The 12,877-nt window shown below is 43.6% G+C and overlaps 1 protein-coding gene across 3 annotated transcripts in view; it reads left to right on the top strand.

Moving 5' to 3' along the window:
* FYB1 (FYN binding protein 1) overlaps window positions 1-12,877 on the top strand; it is a 213,102-nt gene that overhangs the window by 192,358 nt on the left and 7,867 nt on the right. For all 3 annotated transcript variants that reach the window (XM_073621587.1, XM_073621568.1, XM_073621577.1), the window contains 3 exons: window positions 930-949; window positions 3,548-3,605; window positions 10,559-10,661. In XM_073621587.1, the coding sequence (XP_073477688.1) occupies window positions 930-949; window positions 3,548-3,605; window positions 10,559-10,661 (181 nt within the window). The remainder of the gene's footprint in view (window positions 1-929; window positions 950-3,547; window positions 3,606-10,558; window positions 10,662-12,877) is intronic.

Genomic DNA, 12,877 nt, shown 5'->3' with positions numbered 1-12,877 from the left:
ATTTGTTTGATGATCTGAGTCATTTAAGTGTAACAAATGTGCAAAAAAATTAAAAATCAGAAAGGGGGCAAATACTTTTTCACACAACTGTGTGAAAATATATATTATATATTTTTTATATATATATATATATATATATATATATATATATATATAGTAAAATTGGGGTGATCAGACTCAAGCAGTAGGTGCGTTTTCAATGAGTGCGCCAGTCCAAAACTGTATCTTTTAAGGGCACAGTAGCCCACTTTTATTTAAAAGAATAAAAAAGTTCACAAAGACATCAGTAGCCCACACAGGGGGTTCCAGCATTACTGTATCTTGCACAATCAGAAAATGTAAGCCTTCTGGCTTACTCTCTTGCCACACGGCAGCTTCAGGCCTCCAGCCTAGGCCTTAGGTCTGCTCCTTAGACCAAGCTCTCTCCTAGCTTACTCCCGATCAGCTCCTTGCTGCTTTGTTACAGACTACATCTGCCTCCTGCAGACATGCATGCTCTGGCTGCTCCCATGCAGCCTCTGACTCCTGCAAAGGAAAGGAGGTCCACCTGACTCCCATGCACAGACCTCCTGTCTGTTGGTGGGGCCCTGAGCCACAGTCAGGTCACAACTAAATAGCCCAGCACACAGCTGTGCAATCAACGTGCCGGTCTCTCCAAAATCTGGCGTGAACCTTCTGGGTAGCACAGGGTCCACTGCCACAATATATATAAAGTATATGTTTTTCTGTATTTGTTTAGTTGAATGTCACCTAGAATTGGGGTGCTTGTACCCATGCAAGAGTTAAGTTGTACCACACATCACTGCTCTTTGCAGGGAGTAATAAGTAAACCTATGCCATTAATTGTTACAGAATTGAAAGGAAGAGGTAGTTATATTCAAATAATGTGTGCAGCTAGTAATTCAAGTGTTTTTCTTTATATTTTACAGGTCACATTCATCCATTCCTGGTAAGTGACCTTAAATTATTATATTTATCTTGTCACTGAACTATGCATTCTTATATTACTCTATGAGCCCTGACAATTGGCTGTGCTTTGTCAAAGGAGATATGGGCCACAATTATCATGGTCACATTTTGTGGTTGATTCAATAAAGGCAAACAGACTGTGTCTTTAGCAAGTATCGTTGTTCCAGAGCTTGGTAAATGAGGGGAAGCTCTGCTGATTTCCATCATCCAATCATGTGCAAGTAAAAATGCTGTTTTTTTATCTTTTATTTTCCCTGCATGTGATTGGGTATTTGTCGCAAAGTGAAGCTTCACCTCATTTACCAAGCTTTGGATCAACTGCACTACCAAAGTGCATAGTCTATTTGCCTTTAGTAAATCAACCCCTTTGCATCATTCAACCCTATCTTTCTTGGCACCCTACTGGCTGCAGAGTGTGGAAGATTACCTTATTGGCCAATAGGGAAACAGAAGGAGCAGCTTTTTATAAGTTGAATCTGATAGGATGGGAAAACAGAAGTTACCATTGCTCACATGTTTTTTGGTGAATACTCTTGGCCTGTTATCCTTATGCTTCCTTCACTACCTAGTTAGCCACTAACATAAGCATCTGCATATCATCGCCCCCAACACTTAATTAGTTACATTATTGCATGCACCTTTATAAACAGTTATAAACAGTTTGTTTTTAATCCAAAAGTAGACTAAGATGATTTCTTATAGGATGCTCTAGTTATAGCACATTTCTTAGTCAGTGGCGGCTAGTGTTTTTTTTTGGGGGGGGCTGCAAATAACCACCCCCCCTGGTCGGCCGGGAACCCACCGCCTCGTGATTGGTCATCCAGCCCCGCACTTACCCCATCTAGATCACTGGCGGGCAGTGCTCCTGCGGGTGGCAGCTTCCATCGTGTCTCCTCCTCCTCTGCATCATGGCCACTTCCACCATGCGCCTCCTCTTAGGCGTCCAATAGGATCGCCTGTCCTTTCAGCCAGTCTCAGGACCCGCTTCCTGATTGGCCGGGAGGAGAATCAATGTGACAATAGCGAATATTCATTCGCTATTGTCACACAAGTGGCTGCCAAACCTTTTTTGAAGCCTATTAAAGCCTCTGGCTCTAATCCCGTGCTTCAAAAAAATAAAATAAACTCCATGGAAATCCATGCGTCCGGCGCCCGCATGTAGATTAGGGGGCCAGATGCATGGATGGGGGGGCTGCGGTTGTTAAGAAGCAGGGCCGCCGCGTCGTTAACAACCAACGACATTTCAGCTGTCCGTGGGATTCCCCTCACCGCCTCCTCCTCCCCTTCTGCCAGCTGTCACCCTCCTGTCCTGAAGGTTAAAAACAATTCCAGCATAAATGATGAATGTGGTGTTCATCCACTCTACTCTCGGGTGGCCAGAGGTCCGGGGGTGTTGGTGGCTCCCAGCGCTTCCTGGTAAACTCGGAGACACTCTGGGGCACTGATGATGTCACTTCTGAGTATATGTCGGGTTTTTATGTCTGTCTGTGACCCTCGCCTCCTGTCTTTGTATTGCTTCTACAAGAAATCGTAGGACGTGATTGTCACAGAGATATGAAGGCACTGGCAACAACAAAATATTGACAGAAGCTGTAACGCTTCCCCCCCTGAATCATCACATTTCTTTCTGCAAAAATAAAATATTCTCTTCTTGAGCTACATAGAGTGTGCTGGTATCTTTGATACTGTATGGTTGATGTTCATATTGGTGCCTTCTGTCGATGTCACTTAAATACCCACCAAGATCTGGGTCTGTACACTGTATGAAGTTTACTGAACTGCATGATTTTCTTTCCCATTCAAGAGATTTCCATCTCTGTCTGTCGTGACAGGAAGTGAGACAAAGTCTCCATAATAGGAACGCAGGCTACAATATTCTGTAGACAACTGTAAGGGCACCAATCCAATGGAGATAAAGTCTGGAATAGTTTATTATTAGAAGATAAACAAGATAAGAAAGCCAACATGTTTTGGGAGGTTCACAAAATCCCTCTTCATCAAGGCTTGTATGTCCTTCAGGAAGTCACAAAATGCATTGGCCTTCTGATTTTTTTGATCTTCTAATAATAAACTATTTTGTATTCTTATCCACAATGGTGTAGCACCCTTACTGGATACTGGATACTAGCTTCTGAATTTCCCTTTACTTTTTATGTATGCACAGCAATAAAAAAGGATGTTCTAACCCTTTCCCCGCGCTATCCAAAATAAAAACAACGTTTTAGCAGGAGTTAGGCTTTAATGTAGTGATTCTCAACCTCAGTCCTCAAGTACCCCCCAATGGGCCATGTTTTGGGAACTTCCCTTAGATAAAATAGCTCTTATCAATACCATGTCATTGATATTTATTTAAAGCAGTTGTGCAAAGTAAGGGAAAACCTGAAAACATGGCCCGTTAGGGGTACTTGAGGACTTAGGTTGAGAAGCACTGCTTTAATGAACCAGATCCACGTTAGTTATCGATTTAATTTACGTTAAAATTTATACTTAGAAAAAAATTAATTGTGACTATGAATAAAACAAAGCTCATTAGTCCTATTTGCAATTTGCATTTTTTCTTTATTCTTCCTTTATACAGATAGCGATGTTTACGACGATGTGGAAACTGATTTCCCACCTCCTCCTATAGAATCTAGGTAGGTATGAAAAGCTCTAAGAATATTTTCATAGTTTCAGTTTAATTGTTTAAAGCCTGTCACCAGAAATGGAATGCTGTTTAGAGAAACTAACATATCATCATAAAGCAGGGGTGTCCAAACTTTTGACCTTCCTGGGCCACATTGGAAAAAGAGGAATTGTCTTGGGTCGCACATAAAATACACAAACTAAGGATAACTGATGAGCAAAAAAAGTCGGGCAGATCACAAGTTTACGATCACTGATATAGATAATGTACCTATCTGAGTAATAAGACTTAATTTTTTTTTGGGGGGGGTGTAATATTTTTTATTATAAAAGTAAAGGGCAACATAAAACTAGTGAATGTGTAAAAGTGTCCCTCGCGCTTCTTGGGGTAATAGGTGAAATGTGCCTAAATACAGAAAAAGTGATATTAAAGCGGAGTTCCACACAAAAATGGAACTTCCGCTTTTCAGAACCCTCCCCCCCTCCGGTGTCACATTTGGCACCTTTCAGGGGGGAGGGGGGTGCAGATACCTGTCTAAGACAGGTATTTGCAGCCACTTCCGGCATAGACTCCCACGGGAGTCTATGCCTCTTCCTGTCCCTCCGCGCTGTCTCCTGGGAAACACACAGGTCCCAGGAGATAGCAGGGACCAGTTACGATGCGCAGCGCGACTCGCGCATGCGCAGTAGGGAATCGGGAAGTGAAGCCACAACGCTTCACTTCCTGAATCCTTCACCAAGAATGGCGGCGGCAGCTGCCGAGAGTCGAGCGATTTATCGGCGTCGGCTGCCGACATCGCTGGACCCTGGGACAGGTAAGTGGCCATGTATTAAAGGTCAGCAGCTGCAGTATTTGTAGCTGCTGGCTTTTAATATTTTTTTTTTTTTGGCGGTGTGGGTGGACCCCCGCTTTAACTTAAGGAAACCCTTTTGTTCTAAGGAGCAGACCTAAGGCCAGACTACAGGCCTGAAGCAGCCGTGTGGCAATAACGTAAGCCAGGAAGTTGTAAGAGAGAGTGTCACCAGAGGTACAGTGTGGGTACCAAACAGGGACACAGTTACAGGGTCAAGAGGACCGAGGTCAACACCTGAACAGCAGTGCTGACCAGAGAGCCAGGTGGCTCTGTATTTTCCATTTATTTCATTATTGCTTTGTGGAAGAAACCCCTGCGTGGGAATCCTGGATGGACTGTTTTTATTTTACTTCAATAAGCATGGGCCAAAAAAGCCCTTAAACTGCATAACTGGCGTAGACTCAGCTCACTGGTAAGCTCTACACTGAAGCTAAATAACCCCCAATACGGCAAGTGGTGTTCGAATGCGGGCATGACGAAAGAGTTCCAGATCCTCGCATACCAAAAACAGTGAGTAGCAAGAAACTGTGTGTTTTGCAGCAATGCTGTGAGGATCAGCTAATGTGAACCAGTGGAGTCTTCATGTGAAAGTGTGCTGCTTGCAAGTCTTAAAGCGGAGTTCCACACAAAAATGGAACCTCCACTTTTCGGAACCCCCCCTCCGGTGTCACATTTGGCACCTTTCACGGGGGAGGGGGGTGCAGATACCTGTATAATACAGGTATTTGCACCCACTTCCGGGAATAGATTCCCACGGCGGTCAAAACGCAAAAAGGAACCAATGTTTGCTGAGATGAGAGACAGAACCCTGTGGCTGGAGGGGTTGTTACCAATAGAACAAGCCCCAGACTGGTGCAAGATGCACTTGGCCGCACTGGAGCAAAGGAAAAAGAAAAGCAAGCCATCACTTAGTGCAAAGAGTGAGCAGATGGGTGCGGTTGCCCATGACAACAAAGCAGAAATCCGTACAGCTGACTTCATACAGCCTATGTTGCCTTCTGAACATGTTGAAGACTTTTTGGCTGAATTTGCGATGATTGCTTCCTCCCAAGGGTGGCCCAGAATCCGCTGGGCTGAATTGGTGCAACCTTTTCTGATGCAAGAGTACCGAGAGGTGTACCGCGGGATGTGTTATAACCGAGATGACTACGACAATTTCCTGGGAGCAATCCAATCTAGAGAGCGCTGGAAAAATTCAGCAGGGAGGATGTGGTCTCCCGTAGCACTTGGAGAAAGTCTGTTTGCAGAAAGGAGGAGCTACAGCCGAGATGTGGCTCAAATTCTGAGTGAAGAGGTTTGTGCAAAAGTATCTGTTGTCACCCCTGGCAACCATGAAGGAAATTTTTTTCAGCCTGCAGGGGGTGATAGAGAGCACAAGAAAGGCTGCTTGTGTGAAGTGGTCAGCCCAGAGAAGAGGGCACAGTATCCAGCATCCTGCAAGGGGTATGACCATGTGTGTGGGTCTGCTGTTACCCCTGGGAACAGGAAACCTGTTTGGCCTACAGGGGATGTTGGAAAATCCAAGAAGGATGCAATGTTGCCCCGTGTCCATGTCTGGGCATTAGCTTGTAAGAGCACAGCAAAGAAGGGACACCGCCCTCAATTGTAGCTTTCCACACTTGTCAACTGGTGTGGTAAGACTGTTACAAATGTGAGAGAGACTGGTCGTGGGACTATTCCCTGTGAAGAGGGAGACTAAGTCCAGTGAGAAGATCTGCCTCTAGAGACTTGATGCAAATTAATACCCTGTCTAGTAGCAAAGCACAGTTTGAAGCTGAACCTGCAGCAAGCTTGAGGACTGTTAAGGAATTGTCTCCGTGCAATGCCCTTTGTAGCAGAGAGACAAGGGTTAAAGCTAAACATAATGATGTGGTGTGTACTAACAATTCTGAAAATGGTGATACATTTCCCTCTATGTTGGTATTTAAAAGGGAAAATGGTTCTGTGCAGAGGACAGGACTGATTCAGCAGAGTGCACTGCTGAAGTATATATGTCAGGGGTAACCACTGAGAGATATGTGCCATTGCCCCTAGCAACCATGACAGGTGCAACAGGGTTGTCCCTGGAGACCTCCCAGGAGCTCATGGTGTCTGAGCTTGAGGTCTCCCAGGATGACTGTGTAGCCACCCCGGCGGGTGAGAGAGTGGTCTTATAAAGCAAAAAGTGATATAATAAATATCCCACAGGCTCAAGCTGGTAATGAGCTGGGACAGCCTATGAGAGTCAGGAATGATAATGAGGAATGTATTTCTGAAAATGTTGATGATGAAGGTTTTCCCATGGCAACCACAGGCAGTGCCACAGAGTTGTCCCTGGAAATCTCACAAGGACTCCCAGTGTTGGAGCCGGCGGGGCTCCAGGACAGCTCTGATACTGCTCAGGTGGAACACAATGGGAAAATAGCTCAAATGATGGAGCATGAGTTATCACAATCTGATGTGGTTGACAGTGACTGGTGCAGGATGCCTGCTGCTAAACCACTCTGTCCACCTGTGTCTCCATGGGCAGAGGGAGCAGTACTGCGGAGTACTGGTGACTGGAGCACAGACAGGATAGACTGGGATAGTCTCGCCATAAAGGTGTTAGCATGGTGGAAAGAAATTTCTGAAGGTAATACTAAGGTAGACACTATTGCTGCTGTGACAAATGGAGAGGCTGTAGTGCCAGTAGACACAGGTGCGTTGGCTTTTACAGAAGTCTCTCCAGTTGGAAAAATCTCAAAAGGGCGCATACATAGCAGAGGTTTTGTCCACAGCAAAAGAGATGAGTAATGTTGAGTGTCAGGATGGTGGGATAATGGATAGGGACTTGGAAGGGCTCAGTGTTGCAGAAAATGAGAGGATGAGTGTGACACATGTGTTTTGCGGTGCTCATGGGGAGCCGCAAGCTTTGTCAGTTGCCTGGGTGGAGGTCTCTTTGAGTGTCTCTGCCTCTCAAGCCTTAGCAAATGAGCCCCTCCACGTCGTTTGTAAGGGAAAAGTCCCTAGAGTTCTGTGTTTAGATGTAGCATGTCTAGAAATAACTGAGATGTTGTTGGAATTGGTGAAAATCTTTCCGCTGTACACCTGCATGTATCCACCGCAGATGGGTGACCTGGTACTGCGTAGTACCAATCAGTGGAGACAGGTGGTACAGGCGATGTTAAGCAATGTTGATAAAAATTGGTTACTGCAATGTTGGTTAATTTTGTGGAAAGTGGTGTCACAGTTCTCTGCGAGAGTGATTCCAGCGGCAAATGTGTGTGGAAGGCGCTCAGGGGAACTGAGGAATCAGAAATGATAGACATAGTGGAAGTCTCTCCGTATGCTGGTGTGATGAGGTGCATTCCTGCTGGTGTGGTGCATTCCTGCTGAGGTGCAGCTGAGCAGTGGTTGGTACATGGCGTGTGTGCTGTCTCACCCGCTGGACCTCATGTAAAGAAAGGGCCCGGAACAGACGCAGCAGTAGTGGGAATTCAATCCATCACTCGCAGGAAGGTGCAGGTTGAGGTACCAATGGACACAGAAATGGTTAAAGAGATGTGGAAAAATGTGGCGAAAAATGTACGTTGGTAGGACAGTCGCTATTGGAGTGTTGGACAACAGGGGGCAACGTGAAACTGCGGATATGTCCCATAGGGAATAACTGCCTGCCTGTAGATGATCCCTCCATAGACACTGTCCTAGCAAACAAGGTGACAAGAAGTCCTGATGACAATGATAATATTGAGTTGAATAACCCCTTGTGGAACATTGCAATTGAGGTTAAACAGAAGGATGTGGTGTTGATCTCAGATGGTTTGGTTGCCAAGGGTAACCACACAGGGGTTAGTGAACCTGGGAAACGGATGTTGTTGTTCAGTGTTGCGCCAGGTAGTGAGGGGGTCAGTCCCTGACAGGTTTCATGGAAGTGGGTCCCCAACAGTCCTGGGAGAGTAGGTCTATGGGAGAAAAAAAGAAAGGGAGGATCCCATGGCCAGAAGGTAGAAGGGATAGAGAGTTTAGTGGGAGCCCACGGTTCAGGAAGAAGTACTGGTGGAAGCACACCTGGAAGAAGATGTGGGTGGAGTGCCCCTTTAGAGAAAAGGTTGGGCAGATTAGAACTCCTGCTGCTGATAGTTGGCACAGAGGTGCCAAGGTGAAGTGCTGGTGGAAACATACCCGGAAAAAGAAATGGGCCTATGCAGCTAATGGCTGGCACAGAGGTGTCCCATTCATAGTGGCTCAGGGCCCCACCCGACAGACAGGACGTCTGTGCATGGGAGTCAGATGGACTCTCATTACTCTGCAGGAGTCAGAGACTGCATGGGTGCAGCCAGAGCATGCATGTCTGCAGGAGGCAGATGCACTTTGTGACAGAGCAGCAAGGCGCTGATCAGGAGTAAGCTAGGAGAGAGCTTAACTCAAAGAAACCCTTTTGTTCTAAGGAGCAGACCTAAGGCCTAGGCTACATGCCTGAAGCAGCTGTGTGGCAATAACGTAAGCCAGGAAGCTGTAAGAGAGAGTGTCACCAGAGGTACAGTGTGGGTACCAAACAGGGACACAGTTACAAGGTCAAGAGGACCGAGGTCAACACCTGAACAGCAGTGCTGACCAGAGAGCCAGGTGGCTCTGTATTTTCCATTTATTTCATTATTGCTTTGCGGAAGAAACCCCTGCATGGGAATCCTGGATAGACTGTTTTTCTTTTACTTCAATAAACATGGGCCAAAAAAGCCCTTAAACTGCATATCTGGCGTAGACTCAGCTCACTGGTAAGCTCTACACTGAAGCTAAATAACCCCCAATACCACAATATGTATGGTCTTTACATGTACTTTAAAGAATATTTTGTGGGCACAAGTACTGCAACAAGTGTGGCTTCCTATTCAGTTTAACTATACCCCTATTGCTTCTCCCACTGTAAGGTGCAACTTTTGCCACACCCACTGCTTCTGCTTGCCACAAACTTCACCACCTTTGTGTGCCTCAGGTCTTTCACAATTCTAGAAACGTCCCAGAGTGGCAGCTTCCATGTTTTTGTTATGAAAGGCTTCCTTTAAGATCTGTATTTAATGCTCCCAGACTGGAAATGAAGAGAAACATGGAGGTTGCCCTTGCTGACCTCTTCATCTAAAAATGCTGATTGCCTGGCTGTCATGTTGACCCTCTTACTTGAATAATCACCAACTTGCTTGAGAATCACTAACCTAAAACAAAATTGCATCCTAAGACTTCTGACATACAAACTGTACTTATTCCATTCTAGTGACTCAAGAAGGATAAAAGCCAGATGGTCAGCCTAACATCCAGGCAACTAGTATTTTAGAAAAAACTGTATATTTTCTTCCATGTTTGCTCCAAAGAGAAGTGTCCGTCTCTTAAAAATGATATCTGAAGTTCTTTGTAAAATAAGAGCCATTGGGGTTGATTTACTAAAGGCAAATAGACTGTGCACTCTACAAAGTGCAGTTGCTCCTGAGCTTAGTAAATTAGTTAAAGCTTCATTTGGCAAAGAATATCCAATCACTTGCAAGGAAATTTAAAAGAAAAAAAGCATTTTTTCTTGCATGTGGTTGGATGATGGAAATCAGCAGAGCTTCTGCTCATTTACTAAGCTCTGCAGCAACTGTATTTTGCAAAGTGTACAGTCTATTTGCCTTTAGTAAATCAACCCCATTACACTTCTTCATTGCAGTGCTTTGGTATTTGACACTACTTGGATTGCCTGTGTTTAACTGACGCATGCGGTGGCCTCCATTGTCTGATCCACTAATCACCAATGAGTCCTGTAATGACTAAGAGGTCAGTACCAGGAACCACGGTACACAACTAGGGACACGGGCCCTCCCAGAAGAGTAGAATACCAAAGAGTCTTACAGCGGCTTCAGCACTGGAGCGGAGGGAAGGTAAGAGACAAGGCCTACCAGGGAAGTAACTATCATGTCTCTTCTCTTACAAGGAACTTCAGGTATGATTTTTTTCAAGAGACTTGGATGATCTCAGTAGATTCCTGAACATCTGATCTTCAAAGCTTAACCTAGTCTTCCCTAATCACAATGAAAGAAATGTGTCTAGGGCCGAGCATTCATACTATTTAATGTACCTTTTGCTAAGGCAGAATATTACATTTATAGTTTCATGTGTTTTAGTTTATTTATGAGCAAAAGGACTGACACTCTGGGAAGGTCACCAGATTACAAGACTCTTAAGAAGCTGGAAAAAGAGGAGAAGGATTTCAGGAAAAAATTTAAGGTAACATTTTGGTGAAACAGATGTTTTCTATATATGTGGTGTAGTGCGTCATTTTTTCAGTGAAATGAATTAATAGGAAAGAAGGCCAATTTGACTGTCTATGGGCTGGGACTGGATCGGTCAAGGCTGCTCGGTACAGCCCAATGCATATGGTGTAAATAGGCCTTTAATCAATTAATTAGAGGAGTTTATTACAAGTATTCTTTTAACTTACTGAGTTGTTATTCAAAGTTTGAGATATATAATATATATATATATATATATATATATATATATATATATATATATATATAAAATGTGTGAAAACAATGGAATCGCGCTGTGGGAGCTTATAGAGCTGCTGGTAGAATCATTGATACAACTGTTGTAAAACAGTAACATTCTCAAAAAGTGCCATGCTAAAAGTATTTATGAAAACAAACCTTCATGAAATGACCATGATTACTCCTATGAATAAATAAAGTGAAAAAAGGAAAGCCCAAATAAATGTGCAAGTGACATCAACAGTCCCAAATAGTGCAAATATCAATAATTCAAATTGATGGATGCCACAGTATTGATTATAGTTGAAGACACCAACCCCCCAATGTGCTCCGCCACCTGTGGTACAGTGAAACTCTTACCAAAGCAAATGGACTCTTTAAAATGAGTAAAACGAGTCAAATACCTTTATGTGTAAAACTGGTCTCCTGCTCAGGAATAGAAGCCTCCACTGGATTCTGTTGCAACCTCATGAGCATGACATCCATGGACATACATTATGGAATCATAATTCTATGATGTTATAGCCACTAGCAATAATCACTGTGTTCTCCCAGCGGGGACGGCAGGAGGTATTCCCCCATTAACACAGTATGGCAGGCCATACATGTTCAATTTTCTTGTACAATTTTCCTTTAGATTTACCTTAAACTATGTAGTGCATGGATCTGCCTAACTGGATACAATTGAAAGTTGTTTAGTTTTGACCTCATATTATATGGTTTTTGGTAAATCTAAAGGAAAACTGTACAAGAGGATTGAACATGTATGGCCAGCATTACTGTGTTGATGGTGGAATTGAACAATTTTATTTCCTGCAACCCAAGGGAAATTGCTCCTTCTATGGTTGGCTTAACAGATGGTCTAATGGGTTACCCAACACAAAAAGGCAGCACTTGTGCCTTTTTTAAGTTAGTGCTGATCCCTCATTCCTAACCCACCACACACAAAATAAGATCAATAGTGTACAGGCATACCCCACTTTCAAGTCCACAATGGGGTTTATTTACTAAAGCTAGAAAGTGCAAAATCAGGCTCACTTCTGCATAGAAACCAATGAGCTTCCAGCTCATTACCAAAGCTTAATTGAACAAGCTGGGGTTAGAAGCTCATTGGTTTCTATGCAGAAGTGAGCCCAATTTTGCACTTTCTAGCTTTAGTAAATAAACCCCATTGTGGACTTGAAAGTGGGGTATGCCTGTACACTATTGATCTTATTTTAACGCTAGAAAGTGCAAAATTGGGCTCACTTCTGCATAGAAACCAATGAGCTTCTAACCCCAGCTTGTTCAATTAAGCTTTGGTAATGAGCTGGAAGCTCATTGGTTTCTATGCAGAAGTGAGCCTGATTTTGCACTTTCTAGCTTTAGTAAATAAACCCCATTGTGGACTTGAAAGTAGGGTATGCCTGTATTCAATCAGATGCTTAACAAACACATATAAGTATTTAATCTATGATCAACCATAAGAGTCCACTTGTGCGTTTCAGCCAATTTGTATACACACTTTCTTCAGACTCTCAAATACAAATGTAATCTTCCACGTATGTAAATTGTTTCCAAATAAGCCATTATCCATGAACTGACTTGTGAACACTCTCCGTGTAATACTTGTACATGTATGTGTACTCCGGGTACACACACCCAATAGACCTGGACTCACCTTCTTGGGTGGTCTTTAACTTGATTATGTTAGTGCCATCAAAAGCACTACCTACCCATGTAAGGGTTAATCTTCATCCTCGGAGGTACGGCTGCACTTCACTCTTTTATACAGTATATCAATGGATTGTATCCCAAAGAAATAGAGCTCAAAGCAGCACATAGTGTAATCTGTTTAAAACCATTTATTAAAAGACTTTACAAACTCTACAAAGAGACCAAGTGTGCATTTTATGTGACTTTTTAATCCCCTTCTAATATTTATAATCTTTCTAGAACATGCTGTACTTTTTA

This window comes from Aquarana catesbeiana, linkage group LG01 (assembly GCF_042186555.1).
Source record: "Aquarana catesbeiana isolate 2022-GZ linkage group LG01, ASM4218655v1, whole genome shotgun sequence".
In the NCBI taxonomy this organism is placed as follows: Eukaryota; Metazoa; Chordata; class Amphibia; order Anura; family Ranidae; genus Aquarana; species Aquarana catesbeiana.
This window is presented reverse-complemented; position numbering and strand designations above follow the sequence as displayed.